Source organism: Neophocaena asiaeorientalis, unplaced genomic scaffold, assembly GCF_003031525.2.
Source record: "Neophocaena asiaeorientalis asiaeorientalis breed wild unplaced genomic scaffold, Neophocaena_asiaeorientalis_V1.1 scaffold205, whole genome shotgun sequence".
Taxonomy (NCBI): Eukaryota; Metazoa; Chordata; class Mammalia; order Artiodactyla; family Phocoenidae; genus Neophocaena; species Neophocaena asiaeorientalis.
The window spans coordinates 3,914,683-3,931,955 of record NW_020174369.1 but is presented as its reverse complement, the minus strand read 5'-3'; the positions used below and the strand labels follow the sequence as shown (position 1 = coordinate 3,931,955).

General features: G+C 40.9%; 1 protein-coding gene across 10 annotated transcripts in view; it reads right to left on the bottom strand.

Annotated features, from left to right (window-relative positions):
* Positions 1 to 17,273, bottom strand: part of FGGY (FGGY carbohydrate kinase domain containing) — a 424,150-nt gene that overhangs the window by 249,579 nt on the left and 157,298 nt on the right. For all 10 annotated transcript variants that reach the window (XR_003004668.1, XR_003004667.1, XR_003004665.1 and 7 more), the window contains one exon: positions 16,614 to 16,729. Coding sequence is in view for 5 of the 10 variants with exons in the window: in XM_024756234.1 (XP_024612002.1) it covers positions 16,614 to 16,729 (116 nt within the window). In the remaining 5 variants the exon portion in view is untranslated. The remainder of the gene's footprint in view (positions 1 to 16,613; positions 16,730 to 17,273) is intronic.

The window sequence follows — 17,273 nt, the reverse complement described above, 5'->3', positions numbered from 1 at the left end:
CACGCAGCACAGTGTCTGGCATCCGGTCAATGTTAGTTGTAGCTGCTGAACTAATCACCATTTCTCAACCCTCATCACCTGCCCCCACTAGTATAATAAAGTCACTTTATCAAATGGATAGTTTTGAGTCCTAATCGCATTTCCTCTCTCAACCTCCCCGGAGACTGTTCCCTCCCATTCTCAACTCTCCTGGTCTGATTAGCTCCCTGTTCATTACTCTTTAGCTTCTTCTACAGGCACATCCTCCTCTACCTGGCCTTTAAGGGTTGCACTTCCTTTCCCCCAGATCCATTTGTCTTCTTCTGCTAGAGTCTCTGACACATAATAGGAGCTTCAAATATCACCTATGCTGATGACGTCCAAATCTCTATTTCTAACCATATCTCTCATCTCAGCATAGACCCAACTGCCTACTCCTTGTCTTCATTTAGATATCTCAGAGGCAGGACTCATGATCTCAACTTTCTCTCCTTTGTTTTAACTCTCCTCAGAAGACTTTCTTTGTGTATTTTCTAACACTTCTACATCCATTCATTTACCAGATATCTATTGAGTACCTACTATGTTCCAGAGTTTTTTCTATATACTATTTTGTCTTAGAAAATATTTGAGAGAGCTTATAACTAGTAGGCAAAGACAGAACAAGGGAAGTGGGATTAAAGATTAAATAAAGATTAATTAAAGATTAAATAAAGCCAAAGATAGGAACAAAATGAATTGAGATGGGCCTAAACATATATAACAGTGGCTTTAAAATCCACCAAAAAGGAGTCTCAATTTTGCTTTAAATTCTCAAGCAGCTAAAGGGGTGAGGAATATCTTGCCAGTGACTCAATAGGATGCCCATGAGAAAATAAAAATAATTATTCAGAAAAACTAAGACAAACTAAAAATAATTTGAGTACTCAGATCAGACAAGGTTTTTTCTGTGAGGCCTGCATTATGAGGTCTCTGTATGAGGTCATTCTAATGACCAGACATTATTCAGGAATTACTTTCTCAATGTGGCAGGTGGGTGAACTCAGGTTCAGATACTTGCTTCATACTAGTCACACAGCCAGGGAATGGCAGGGCCAAGATTCAAACTCATGTACGTATGGCTCCTAAACCCATGTTCTTTCCATTCCCTGATAGTGCATTTTAAAAATAAATGTCCCCCACCTAGCATCTCTGAGACAACAGATATCTACATACAATGTCCATAACAGGACAACATATGATATCGTGAAAGCTCTGTATCTTAAAGAACCCCTGGCAGCTTCTGTACTTTCAATTTAAAGAGAAATGCATAGCCCTTGGTAGAAAAGATTGCGGGAAGGGAAGAACATGAAGTATTAATAAACATCGTAAAATCATTACCTGGTCCCTTAAGTAGCCTCTGAAGTAAGGGCAGCGGGGAAAATAAAATTGCAGGAGGTTTTTTTTCCCCCTCCTAATAGATTGTACATTTCAACAGCTAAAAGGGTATGAAAATTTAACGGAATTTTTAATGTCTTTCTAGATTTTACGATACCACAAAGAGATCATCTTCATTCTCCTCGCCACGAGAACAGATGGGTGACGGGGCCTCCTCCTGCCCGCAGAGGCTGTCTGAGCAGCAGGCAAACTTCTGGGATCAATAGGGTTCACGGCAACGTGATATCTGCCAGCAAACCTTGGAGAAGGCCATTAGTCAACCGGTGACCCGCCAACCTGACCACAGCAGCCTTCTGATGTGGATTCTCAGAAAGGTTAGCCAGTGCTGGGAAACTGAAAAGGTCATGGGTATCGCACCATCAAAACTCTACAGAACTGGGGTAAAGGGCAAAGCAGAGGAGCTAGGAAGTCAGAGGTAAGGGCCACCTCAGAGGCCAAGGTCGTCACCCATCCACTGTGTGACCAAGAGAAGCTAAGCAGGAGAGGCAGCAGCTGACATGTTACATGTGATGGAGAAGGGCAACCACTGGAAATGGCTGCCTTTCAAGAACACTGAACTAAATGTCCTCTAAATGGATGACAATCATGGCATGAGCTCAGGTGTCCAACCAGGATCTAGAAGCTAATAACTTTCAGAAGAAGGGGGGGGAAATCCAAAACTGAACTGTACATTTTAATGTGATTAAAACACATGCTGCTTTGTAAGATGTCATATTGTTCACTTGTTCTTCTGGAATTTCAGAGGAGCCGAGATAGTTCTATTCATCTGGGAGCCACATCCTTAGGCCTCCTTCCCCTATGCTATTTCAGAGAAAGGGAAGAAGGAACCTCTGAGATGGCAGGCATCTTTTGTGATCTTCTTGAGGAATCTCCTTGAGTCAGCAATGAGAAGGGGCTTTGGTGTCCAGCAGATCTGGATTAGGATCTAGCTCCATGATTTACTAATGTTTTGACTTTGGGCAGGTGATTTCATTAAATCAGACAACCCCAGACTCTTCAACTGTTTCTTGCATTCACTGGGTCTAAATTATCTTTTTCTATCTGCGTCATTTTCCTGCAGATAAACGAATTTTTTTGTCAGTGGCCTTTATAAATGTGAGGCCTAGAATGGGACACATGATTTCAGATCTAATCCGACCAGAAGTGGCTCTTCCTATCTTGATCTGAACAGTGCAGCTGTATTAGTGCAGCTCAGCCCCAGGAGGCTCTGCAGCCTTGTGGTCAGATATGCAGGCTCTAGAGAAGACCTGTCTCTGGCTCTATTACTTACTGTGTGACTTTGAGCAACTTACTACTCTGGCCTTAGTTTATTCATCAGTAAAATAAGTATAATAGTACCTACCTAGACTGCTTAAGGGTATTAAATAAGTTAATAGTTATAAAGCATCTAGAAGTGACTGGTACATAGTAAGTACTCAACAAATATTTACTTGGTTCATTACTCCTTAGCAACCAAGTATTCTCTAAGAAATCTAGGTTACTACTGAGTTTACATATGCACCATTGTTTTCCTTCCTTGTATTTTTTTTATTGCAGCATAATTGACATATAACATATTAGTTTTAGGTGTACAACACAATGATTTAATATTTGTAGATATTGTGAAATGGTCATCGCCGTAAGTCTAGTTAACATCCATCACCCCTGGCCTCTGGCAACCATGAATAATATCCCATTGTGTATATATTCCACATCATCTTTACCCATTCATCTTTCGATGGGCACTTAGGCTGCTTCAATATCTTGGATATTGTAAATAATGCTGCAATGAACACGGGGGCACATACACCTTTTAAAGTTAGTGTTTTGATTTTCTTCAGATAAATATCCAGAAGTGGAATTGTTGCATCTTGTGGTAGTTCTGTATTTAATTTTTTGAGGAACCTTCATAATGTTTTCCACTGTGGCTGTACCAATTTACATTCCTATCAACAGTCATAAATGTTCTCTTCTCTCCATATCCTTGCCAACACTTTATTGTCCTTTTGATAATAGCCATTCAAGAGTGTGAGGTGATATCTTACTGTGGTTTTGATTTGCATTTCCCTGATGATTAGAGATGTTGAGCATCTATTCATGTACCTGCTGGCCATCTGCATGTCTTTTTGGAAAAACATCTATTCATATCTTCTGTCATTCCTTCCTTGTATTTTCTAATGAAAAGACATGACTATAAATCCTTAGTAAAAATTCACCTTGTTAAGTTTAGGCTACCTTCTAGTCTGCTGATATTCAAAATAATTTTTGGATTATGTTATTCAGTGTATTAATTACGGTTCCTTGTTTTGTATCATTTACATATTTATTCATCAAGTCTTCTATGTATTCATCTAAGTTGTTGATTGAAAATATTGACAAGGGCAACTTAAAACACAATTCTGCATTTCATACCAGGAACTCACAAATAGGTTGAGATTTGGCCCTTTACAAACAGTCTTTGAGATGATTTCTCAGCCATTTTGGGATCCATTCTTGAACATATTCATTTCAACTGTCTCTACCTTCATTATAAGAAAACTTTAAAAATTCTCAAAAAATGTGTAGCATGCAGGATACTTCTCTTCTATGCCATTTTATTGATCTATTGTGTTCTCAAAATTCTAATTAAATCATTTATTTATTAAATAATACTTAATGAGCAGCTGTTCTGTCAATAAACAGATAAATAAATATAATAATAAGGCAATTTCAGATAGTGACAAATGCTAAGAAGAAAACACAACAGAGAAACAGAATACGGCTAGAGCAGGGGGTGGGGATGTTAGGACAGGTGGGAAGGGAAGGCTCTCCTCTAATGACATTTGAGCCGAGACCTGAACAGAGACAAAGAGATAGCCATGTGAATATTTTGAGAAGGGCCAAGCCAGACAGAGGGCAGAGATAATGCAAAGGCAACATACACTAGAAATGTTTGAGGACCGAAAGAAGGTCACTGTGGCTGGACAGTGACTACATGGGGGCATTGGTAAGCAATAAAAAAGAGAGAGAGGGTGAGAAATATCACATAGGACTTTGTATAACATGGCAAGGGATTTAGATTTTTTTTTCCAATTGTAATGAAAAGCCCCTGGAAGAATTTAGGCAGGAGAGTAACATGATCTGATTTACATTTTCAAAATAATATTCTGGCTGCCATGTAGAAAACAGATTATCAGAGGGAAGAACATAACCAAGGAAACCGATGAAGAGGCTGGTGCACTAACCCAGCAAGAGATGAAAGTACCTTGAACTGGGAGGATAACAGTGGAAAGGGGTAGGAATAGCCTAATTCCGGTTCCTTTTGGAGCAAAGCAAAAAGGACTTGTTGATGAACTGAATGTAAGGTGTGAGAGAAAAAGAAGCATCAAGAATCACTTCTAGGTTTGGGTCCTGCCCAACTGGGAGAATTGTGGTTCCTTTTACTGAGATGGAGATGCCCGAAGGAGCAGCGTCTTGTGCGGCTGGGCTGTGTGGGCAAATCAAGAGTTCTGTGTTGGAGCTCAACCTCCCTATCCATCTATGTCTCTATCAAACATTCATTTAGTGGTGATGCTAGGACACAAAGAGGAAACAAAGAGTCTTAAAACACAGAGAGTCTACAAGAGGATACAAAAGCAGACAAGATAGAAGCACCAGGTGCTACTGGAGCTTGGTCTATGCACCAACCACCCAGACAGGGAGTGTTACTGACAAAAGAATTTCAAGAACAGGCAACACCTAAGGTTAGGGTAGCAGGACTTATTCATAGTGAACCCAGACTACCTCCTGATGACACCTTTCACAATTATAGGCTTAATAATCAAAACCAAGATATCATATCACTAATATGAAGGACACAGGTCAATAGTTTTGAGGGACCGAACTTTTGGAATATTGGGATAACATATGACCATTTCCTACCTCTAAGCAGCAATTCAGTCTTATTCTCAGGGGCTCCAAGATCATATCTACAACTTATTTTCTTCACTGTGGATGCCTGATTAGGCATGAATATACAAAATAGACTGAGATGGTCAAAATACTCTTCTTAGGTGTTGTTTTCTTTCAGCCACGCTTGGTCTGAATGAAGCTGTTTCTCTGGGATAACGATTTCAGCATCCTCTTGCATCCTGCTGGCTTCCAACTTTCTCAGCTCTGGCCACACTAGCCTCATTTCACCATGCCCCCTCCTGCCAGAGTCATTCAAATGCTGTTTCCTCTGCCCCAAGCATTGTTCCCACCCCTCTTCACAGAGTTAATGCATATCAACCTATTTTCAGCATCACTTCCTCAAACATTTCCTAGTTTCTCTGACAAGTTCATACCCCTTCTTATATTTATACCCTTGAAGCCCCTTTTCCCCATTCTTTGTAGCATTTACCTCAGTGGCAATTTTGTTCTGGGTCGATTAATGCTCTCTCCACTAGACTAAACACTCTAGGAAGGCAGGAACCCTGCTGGCTTTGATTCACCATTATTCTCCAGCATGCAGCATGATGCCTAGTACTGTTAAGTTGATGAACAAGAGCAAAGAAGGAAAATAAGAGTCTTTCCTCTCTTTTTTTTTACTCAGTCATTAATATGATCTTGTCTTTGCACCCCATTAGCCCAACCTTCTTTGTTTTCCTTCCTTTGAATAGAATTATCATAAATCCTTTTTAGTTATTCATAGGATTTGGCATTAGGGGAGCCCAATGTTAGCTCCACTATGATATAGAGTACTGAATCTTCTTTTGTTGGTTAATTTAGTTACTGTTTACTGGGGTCTTACCAAAAGTCAGACACTTCATATTTTATACATATATATATATGTATATATATATATATATATATATATATATATATATATAAAATCACTGCTTCATAAGGACGATGCAAGGTAGGTATTCCTATACCTGTTTAATAGATGAAGAAATCCAGTCTCAGAGAGGTTTAGTGATTCATCCAAGGTTATACAGACAAGAGGTAAATCTGGGATATGATCCTTGGTCTTTCTGACTTTAAAGCTCATGATTTTTGGTTCCCCCAAATGTAAATCTGTGTTAAAGCCTATTTTTCGAATTTGATGGGAAATATAAATGTGATAGTACATGAAAAGAAAAACTCTTCTAAAGTTGTAAAGCATTGTAGGAACATTAGTCACTGAGTTTCCCAGTTAATTATCACCAATGCATCCTGTATTTTTTTAATTTGCCTGTGGATATGTGCTCTTTTGTTCATGAGAAAAAACTAAAGATTGCCATTTTTGGGACTGAAGAATTTAGGAAAACCTGTAATTCAAATCAAGGTAACCTCTTTTTTTTTTTTTTTTCCCAGTACGCAGGCCTCTTACTGTTGTGGCCTCTCCTGTTGCGGAGCACAGACTCTGGACGCGCAGGCTCAGTGGCCATGGCTCACGGGCCCAGCCGCTCCGCGGCATGTGGGATCTTCCCGGACCGGGGCACGAACCTGTGTCCCCTGCATTGACACGCGGACTCTCAACTACTGCACCACCAGGGAAGCCCAACGTAACCTCTTAAAGAGTTAAGAATGTGATTATGATTTAGAAACAGATTATGATTTAGAAGCAGACATCTGATTAGTTTTATTATATCCAACTTGGAAAAAAAAAACCTGTGTGAATACAAAGGTGGAGCTCAGAAAAAGACATTCCCCAAAGTCAGAAGAAGTTGGTAATAATTACATGGGATTACTCAAAGGGAACTGGCCTAGGCATGCATGACCTATAACTTAGAGAGGAGTTTGTGTTCAGGAGAACAGGAAGTTGTTAAGATACTAAGAAGTAACATTTTCTGAAGACTCTGTATGTGTTAGGGACATTACCTGCAATGTTTTCTTTAATCTTCAAAATATACCAATTAAGGCTCAGAAAAATCAAGTACCACATACAGCAATACGTATGACAGAGCCAGAACTGAACTCAGGAATGTCTGACTCTGGTGACCAAACCCTTAATTATTGAAATAGGCAATGGCTAATATAGTACTTAATTATTTTACTTTATCTACATCAGTCACTAAAAAGCTTGCTTGATATAGTCCAAGATGCAACCAGCTGCTTGGGCAAAGTTCGGTTCCTTCATGTTCAAGGTTGAAGACTGGACAACGGGTTGGGTGAATTCACCTAAGTCTTTCCCTCAGTGACATTCTCCTAGTGCTTAGTCCCCTTCAAGTGACAGTATCCAGATTGGCTAAATGACCAAAACTGGTTGAAAAAATAGTCGTAGTGCGACAGTAGTGCAACAGGACTGGGAGTTGGAAGACCTCGTTTCTGATCTCAGTTTTGTCACTAAGATGCTGCAAGACAAAGAAATTCATCCTGCCTCCCTGAGTCTTGGTTCTTCATCTATGTATTAGAGCAAAATCTCCATGATCCCTTTTGGCTCCGGTATTCACTGGCTGTCCAGTGGTAGGAAGAGAAGCTGGAGGTTGACCTCACTTTTGGGAGGCTCCCAATTATCTTCCAGGTGCCATACTGAAAGGAGCAGCAGCTACATGAAACCTTGTATACAGCAAAACCTCTGAAAGCCATTACCTTACAACATGATGTGGTCATCACTGTTCCCTTGCCCTTCTGGCTCTGCAGGACTATTCCTGGAAGGGCCAGCAGCTGAAATAGTACTTCTGGGAATCTAAGGGTGGTGAAGAGTGGGGAGCACAGGTACTTCTTTGAGGCCCACTGGTAGGAAACATAGAGTATCCAGGGAGTGAAGACTTGTCCTCCAGTGCCAAGGTACACTCAAAAATGATAACAGCTAACATGTCTACAGGCTTTGTAGACATTGTCCTCTGATCTGATATGTCATTTCAGCTTCCCAACAAATCTTGATGGAAAGGAAGGTACATAATGGGTACCATATGTAATTAAAGGAAAGAAATGGGCTTGGGAAACACACACACACACTCTTTCTCGTCTTCATAGGAGCTACAAAACTCCTAAAACTGCCTTCACTTTTATTTACAGCATTGGCAGGATAGTAACGGCACCATCTCTTGAGAGCAATGAAGCCAATCTTGTGACGCTGAGTCTCTTACCAGAGGCCCCAGCTTCAAGGAAGGATAAAAGTCCCACTGGAAATTAAACCCAGGCCCCTCTCCTATCCCATCCTCCGCCACTCATCACCACCCCATCCCAGGTCCACTGCTCTAGCCACACTCAACCATTCACAGACACTCACACTCTTCCATGCCTCCATGCCTCTGCCTATGTTGTTTCTTCTGCCTCACAAATCATTTCCCCTCTTTGCTTGGTAAACTACTACTCATATTTTTTCAGACACATCTCAAATGCTAGCTCATGCAAAGACTTCTTTGATACAGCCTCTAGTTGTTAGTGACTTCATGCTCTGCTTACCCAAGTAATTTGGACATCTCTAGATTATTGAAAAACACAAAAAACACTGAGATTATTAATTCAATTATCTCCACCCTTCACCCCCAAAGACATGAGATCCTCAAGAGGATGGACCATGATGAATTCATTTTTGTTTCTCTGGAACTGAGACCAGCACCTAGCACATAGGAGGCACTCAGTAGTATGGCTGGAGGGATGGATGCATGATTGGATAGGTCACTAACTGACAGGAAGAACTCTAGGTCATTCTCCATCAGGCAGAAGTTTAATTTTAAAGGGTAAAGTAAGACAGTATGATACACAGAGGATATATTCTTGCCTCAAGTCCTGGAAAGACCATGTTCTGCCACTTGGGCAGGAATGAGAAGGATGTTAAGAGTAGACAGGGTAAGATCAAAGGCCCAGGGTCAAGGGCAAAGCCCAGTCCAGAGCACCCACGGGATGGTCTCCTTCAGGACAAGGAAGAGGTCGTACAACTGGCCCCAACAGAGACTGGAAAATGCTGCGATTACCTGTGGCCAAAGGTTTCTCCAGACCTCCCAATCTAAATTACTAAAAACAGCACTGGCATCTTGTGACACCAAGAGGGTGCAGCAGTTCAGCAAAACTCTAAATGAAAAACAAGTTTCACATTCTAAGGAATGAATGGATAAATCCTTGTAAACATGTCCAGTTCTATTGGGCAAATTCAGAACACTGAGTATTCATAGCTTAAAAGGATTTTATAATCTCCACAACTATGGATGACACTATTGGACTCAGGCTCCCAACACTGGTCCTAATAAATACTGCTGGTGAAAACCCCTTGGGCATGTTTCCACAAGGGCATTTCCTCTTCTTTCCCCGAGGATGGAGCAGCCCTAGTATACACACTCTCATCTCCTGCTTCTATACTCTTTACTTTTTCCAGCCTGGGAAGTAGGAATCGTTTAGCTGATCCATGAGACTCTGGAAAAAACCAACACCTACGGGGCCATGTGGAAGTGGAGCAACAGCCTTGAAATGGGGTCAGTAAAGGCTTGGCATGTGTCTACTTGAACAACCTGTGGGCTCTTTGGATTTAAACCACCTGAGGGCCAGTGAGCTCTTGGAGTTTGAGTTTAAATTCAGCAGATCAAGTGCCGAAGCAAGCCCAGCCAGATGTCTTGTCTCTTTGTCTCAGCTCCTTGGCCTGCCAATGAATGGATCAAGTCAGTGCCATGCAGGTCCCAAGGTCCAGAAAAGAGGGTAGGATTCCCCCCACTGCTCTTTAATTCAGTCTAACCGAAGTCAATATCACGCTTTGCTTCAGGTGTCTCTGAAATTTTCTCAACTGGTTGGACTCTGGAGAGGGACAGTGGTGAGTTCTGACATATCTATGTCCCAAACACATACATGTCATTAGTCAAGATTCTTTAGCTATAATTTTAAGCCTACAGGACAAAAATATCTAAAATTCAGCTTCAGTTAACTGCAGGGTCTATTTTACTCTATGGAAAAGCGATATTCCCAATCTTCCTCAAATAAGTTGTTTCAGTTATTTGGGGTTTTTTTGTGAAGGAGTCTGTAATATTTCCTGTCTGGAAAATCTCTGAGAGACTTGTTGTAGAAATGAGCTCTCATTCGGGGGAGACGGGGGGCGGTGTCTTCCACAGGAGCCCTTCTTCAGTGGTAAACAGGTTAGTGAAAAAGGACTGTGAACACTGAATTTATGAAACAAAAGCATTGTCTATCAACTTGTAGTATCATTTAATTCAAAAGAAGTTATAGGGTCCATTAACTATTAGGAATAATCAAAGCCAAAGGGGGGCTTATTTAATCAAATCCTTCATTCAAACATATGTTCAACAAATACTTCATCAGTATGTACCATGTGCCAGGTGAAGGGCCCACAGTGTCCGACGTCTAAAACGTGGTCTCATAAAGGGAGAGAGACCCAGTGAAAAAATGCGGTCTCCCTCCCCTTAAGGAATGGTCCCGTTTACATTGGCTTCATCATCATTTCTGCCTCTCATTTAACAGTTAGTTCCTGCATTGCCTGGCTTCCCTGACCCCACAAAACGAATGATCTATAAGCTAACACACTGTACCTTTTTATGTAACAAGGCTCTTTCTGTAACGCAGATAGTCACTCTATAATTCATCTATGCTGTACACACGCATAAAGTGGCCTGCCCCAATAATACAATGAAGCACTTTCCCCAGGAAGTGAAAAAGCAATGGAACCTGCTGAAAGAGAGCCTGGATAATCAATTAGAACAGGTGGGATGTTGCTTCTCTTCCTAAGGGTCCTTCCTCCCTGCTGATCTCTTCCTTCTTGTTTGCTTTTGATACATGTGTAGGATTAGATGGGTAACCAGGGAATGATCCACAGAGAACTGAAGGTCAAAATCTATTGACACAGATCATTTAATTGGACTATGGGTATATAATTCCCTACAAAATACTGGTTTGGGTTTTCTCCATCAATTCTGAACATGAAATCAACTAGTATAGTTTTAATTGTCAAGAAATATCAAGGGTAAGCTGAGACGAAGCGAGAGAGTGGCATGGACATATATACACTACCAAAGGTAAAATAGATAGCTAGTGGGAAGAAGCCTCATAGCACAGGGAGATCAGCTCGGTGCTTTGTGACCACCTAGAGGGGTGGGATAGGGAGGGTGGGAGGGAGACGCAAGAGGGAGGAGATATGGGAACATATGTATATGTATAACTGATTCACTGTGTTATAAAGCAGAAACTAACACACCACTGTAAAGCAATTATACTCCAATAAAGATGTTTAAAAAAATGTCTACTATATTCTTTTGATTCACAAAACTATTTTTTTCTTTTACTCTGTATAACGTTCCCAAACCAAACCATCCAAATACCTCCTTAAGGAAGGCATTAGGTAGTAACATTTTATCTTTGGAAACTTGCAAGTAGTTACTTAAAACATTGTAAATTTCTTCCCCTGTCCTTGAAATGCACCATATAAATATTGCATTTGATCCTTAACTTACACTTCATAAATAATTTATTTCAAAAATGTCCCTCCATAAGACTATCAGTTGCTGAGGTGTTCAGTTTTCAGGGAAAGCATTTATTTACTGCATGAGCCCAGGAAGGCTGGTTAAGACTTGGCTAAAAGCTCCACATGGAGCGAATTATGGTAATTATATTAATGCTCAAATCCATGATGTGCTGTTCAAATCTGTTAAAAGGTTTTGCACTGTAGTGTCCACATTTGATGGGTAATGAGTCCACTGGAAATGTTTAACACTTCATAGGGAGGCTTCCGAGATTCATTTCTCATAGTTCCAAGAATTGCTACGACTGCCTGGAGCTAGCTTCCAGAGGAGTTTCTGAAAGTCCCAACTGAGAGTGCATGTCCTCTTTAACATCCTCCACTTCTGGTTCAGACTGAAACTACAAGTTCAAGTCACCAGAAATGAAAATCAAAGGAAACATCATACAATTAATTTTGATGACTGGGTACGTTTTAATTCATGTATGGTAATATTCTCGTTAATGATATGGCTCCTTAGGACATCCATTAAAAATCCATTAACAGGCAAAATCTAATAAAATTATTCTGGAAATTTTCTGCTAGATTAGCATTATGGACTTGTAATGAATATTTCCTGTAGGTATTGCTCTATTAGCAGAGCTAATATACTAATTAAACATGGGTCTTGTGTTGGAAGGGAGGGGAGCACAAAAAGATGAAAATAATCAGAAAATCAGAGTTGAACTTGAACCCAAGTCACCTAAGATAACTGCTAAAATCAGTAAACATCACTAGAGCTTTTAAAAGCAAAAAGCGTGGACATCCCAGTACCAGCCACCCCAGTCATTCATTTACCCACTTATTAATCAAAGAGTAATTTAGCTGCTAAAATGTGCCATGTCTTGTGCTGGGGCCAGAATACAAATGTAAATAAGTGAAAATCCACGGGTCAAGGAGCTCATAGTCTACAGTAGAATCAAGACATGTAAACAGGTAATCAATGTGTACTATAATAAACCTGCGTTCAACACACCACGGGAATACTCAGGAACAAACAACTAAATTTGAGGGAAAGGGTGGACATATAAATTTTAAAAATCACTTAAACAATGAAGCAATTGAAGTTGAAATTTGTGTTCCAGTAAAATATTAGCTCCTTCTAGGGCCTCCCACAGGGAGGGTTTCAATCCTGACATCATTTATTGGTTCTGCATGTGGTTACAGAAAGTTACTTATATCTCTGATTCTCATCTGTAAACAAGGTAACAGTACTTTTGTCACTGGTTTTAAGAATTACATGCAACAAGGTATGTGAAAGCACACAGAAATGTGCTTGAAATATAGAAGGGGAAGGAGGATTAGCATTTATTTGTTGCCTACTATACACACACAATAAACATTATTTGGAAGTCAATACAGCAAAATGATTAGAGCAGGATTTGGAATCCTCCAAACATAGGTCTGAATTCTGCTTCTACCATTTGCAAACTGTGCAACCATAGGTTAGACACCCTTCCCCTTTCTGAACCTTGGTCTCTTCAGCTGTAGAACAGGATAAATAAAAATAACTCTGTTACACTGTTTTGAAAATTTAAAAGGATACTGGTTGTAATGCAATAGTATCACGTCTCAGAAACAGTAAACTATTAGTTTTCATTCTACCATTAACTATATCTTTCATAGGCAAGACTATAAAGATATACAGCATTATGAGACTTGTCTAAGTTCATACCATCAGTGCTAAAACTAAAACTACCCTTGCTCCCAGTTCAGTGTTTTAGACCCAACTTGCCTGAACCCCTCAATTACAGGACAAGAGTCCCCTCCGCTAGTACTCAGTCCTGATGCTTCTTCTTCAAGGCAGGGAGCTCATGGGGAGCCTCCAGAACACCAGACTGGGGACTCAGGACTTAGTGGCCCTGCTTTAGCTCTAATGACCAGTGCACTAGTACCTTGGGGTTGTGGGCTAAATTTTGTCCCCAAGATTCCTATGTTGAAGCTCTAACCCCCAATGTGACTGTATTTGGAGATAAGAGTCAACAAGGAAGTAATTAAGGTTAAATGAGGCCAAAAGGGTGGGGCCCTGATCTGATAGGTTTAGTGTCTTTATAAGAAGAGACACCAGAGAGCTCTCTTTCTGCACACACACAAAGAAGAGATCACATGAACACACAGCAAGACGCAGCTGCCAACAAGCCAAGAGGAGGCCTCAGAATTAAACTACCTTGTTGGCACCTTGACCTTGGACTTCCCAGCCTCCAGAACCATGAGAAATAAATTTCTGTTGTTTAAGTCTCTCAGTCTATAGTATGCTGTTATGGCAGCCAGAGCAAACAAAGACACCTGAGATATCTCTTTGCCACCGTTTTCCCTTAACTCTTTCCAATCCATCTCAATTCAAACAATTGTGCTCAAGTCAAACACATTCTGTCAGTAGATATTTACCAACATCTTCTATGCCAAGATACTCAAAGGTACGGCAGATACAGTCCCTGCCCTCCAGAAGCTTTTGGTTGAGTATCACTTTGCTGTCTGGCTGCCCATTTCCCCTGCTGGACCTAAGGCACTGTCCAAAACCCCAGTCTGGCTGGCTGGAGTCCTGACCCGTCATCCTCTGGTTGGCTCCCTCAGCCCCCAGAATAAAAGACTGACTCTATTCTCCAGTTGCTATCTCCGTTGCTGGCTCCAGATGGTCTGAATACCCAGAATTTTAAAACTAACCAACCATCATATGACTTAAAGTTTTAATACTTTTTATACCCTGTGAACTTATATCCACTCATCAGCTGAGAGCCCATCACACTCTGACTCCTGTCTAGGTGTGGACTACGGATGTTTGTTCCAGTCAAGCTCAAACTGGCTTTGGGTGCTAAATATCAGACTTCTGCTTAATCCTGCTGGAGGCCAGCCATACGGCCACATCAGTTCCCTCAGGTCCCAGATATCCCAAGGAGGAAGTCTGCTTTGGTAGAAAAGTATAGAGTCAGAGACCCTAGTCCTACTATTGACCCTACAACTAAACAGCAGACAAAAGAACTGAATCTCAGTTTTCCCATCTGTCAAATGGAAATAGCTAGACAAATAGGTTTGTGAGGGCCTAATGAGATAAATGAATCACCTACCAAATCACCGACCAAAGGACTTAGAATGCAGCTGATGACTAATGACTGCTGCTTTGCTCTCTTCCTCCCTTCCCCTGGTCCCAAGCTCCTCCCCTTCTCTACCAGCTCAGATGCTATGACGGTTTCAGTCGAGCCACAGGAAGTCCAGAAGTGTTCTTTCTGCATACTACCCTGGCTCTGTTCTTTACCCCAGATTTAGCTATTAGTAGTTGAACAGACCATGGACAACTGAGCTATGTTGTCCACAGCATAGCAGCATAGATGCTACGTGGATCTTTCATATTTTTATTCTTATATTCTTGCAATCTAAGAGAGTAGTCATGAGGACTCCACCAGAGAAAGGCTGGACTGAAACGACCTACTAAGTGACTCGGTTATCAAGGGGGGTTGAAACTATGGCAGACACTACTAGTTGTTCACTCATATTTTATAGCACAGCTCTCAACTTCTGGCCAGTCACACGAATGGTCACCTGACTGCCTGGCCAATTACCACATTTCCCAGCCACCCCTGCAGCCTCATGAGGCCTCGTTAACAAGTGCCAATCAAATATATACACTACCAAATGTAAAATAGCTAGGTAGTGGGAAGCAGCCGCATAGCACAGGGAGATCAGCTCAGTGCTTTGTGCCCACCTAGAGGGGTGGGACAGGGAAGGTGGGAGGGAGACGCAAGAGGGAGGAGATATGGGGATGTATGTATATCTGATTCACTTCGTTATACAGCAGAAACTAACACACCATTGTAAAGCAATTATACTCCAGTGAAGATGTTAAGAAAAAACAAAAACAAGTGCCAGTCAATAGGATGTGATCAGAAATGATGTGGCCAATTTCCATGTTATGCTTCCTCCAAAGGAATGTGGATGGATTCTTCTGGTCCTTTATATTCTTCCCACTAACTGGCTGGGAACTGATGAGAAATGAAGTGGCTAATCTGGACCCAAAGTTGGAGGACATGTTATGAGAATGGCAGAGCTGCCTTATAATCACTTACCTCTATTCTACTACATAAAAGGGAAATACTCTGCCATCCTGTTTAATCTGCAGTACTTTTAAATTGTCTCGTTACAACCTCCTAGCCTGCACACTAAACAATACAGAAGTACTTCTCTTTAATCAGGTATAATTGCCTACCTGATGACAGCTTACTAGAATCGTAGGTAGTAACTATAAGAAAAAAACATCTTTCTGTGACATGAACATGTAAACCTGAAACTTTAACATATCAGCTACCATTATATGTACCTAGTATCTGAATTCTTTTACCAGGTAAATTCCTACCAATCATCCACACCTTTACTACCCAGTTAGTGTCGCATAAAACTGGAAGTCAGGAACCCTACGGCTTTAGTCAGGAACCACTGGCTCACGTTCCAGTTTATGTCTTGCTCCTGATCCTCCCAATTTTGACCTCTTCAATTATTTTTTTTCTGTATGGCCTTGCCTGGTTCCTTGAACCTAAATCACAGACATTTTCCTAGGTCTGACTGGAGACAATCCATACACATCCCTTTGATTATGCTATTCCCAGTTGCTCCATGCAAGTATCTTCCTCAGTCTAGCCCCACGTCTAACAGTCTACATTTCAAGGCAGCTTTTCATAACTCAGTTCCTATAAGCCCCAATACAAGGGCCTACTAGTCATGGCCTACCCATCATAACTTACTCGCTTCTCTTGGAAAAACAGGGCTGTGTTCCTATATTTTAATTCAGACAAAGACAAACAAAAAATAAACACCAATATATTCAAGTGTACATACACATAATCAGAAAAAATTATTTTTTTACCTATTTTGCTGTAATTATCTGCAACCAAGTCTTCCAAACCAACCATCTTCCAGAAACTGTCATCCCAGCCTTTCTCTGCAGAGTATGTCCATTTGCACACCAGGGAGCAGAGAGACCTAAGAAAATGGGAGAGAGGTAGAACCAATAATATGAGCCTGGTTTCCTTTATATTTTGCCTAATACTCGTCCAGATATCTGCAATAGTACTGAAAAAGTAGAATAAATTGAAGTAGGTAATTACTCATCCCTGTTTAAATCAAAAGTCCCCACTGACACCTGTTAATGACCGAGAGCATCTTTCTCTTTCAAAAGGCTCCCAGCCCTTTATTTAGGTCTGGATCAAACAATGTATATAAATATTTGTATTTATATCTATATTCATATTTACATGACATTTGTGGGATAAACAGAAATTACAACAATGACTAGCTACTTGATGATACGGAGCATTATTATTAAGTGTTAGGTGTGAAACTGATAATTGTGGTTATGTTTTGAAAAAGGCTTCTTAGCTAAATGATACATACTGAAACACTGATGTATAAAATGATATATTGGGCTTCCCTGGTGGCGCAGTGGTTGAGAGTCCACGTGTCAATGCAGGGGACACAGGTTCGTGCCCCGATCCGGGAAGATCCCACATGCCGCGGAGCGGCTGGG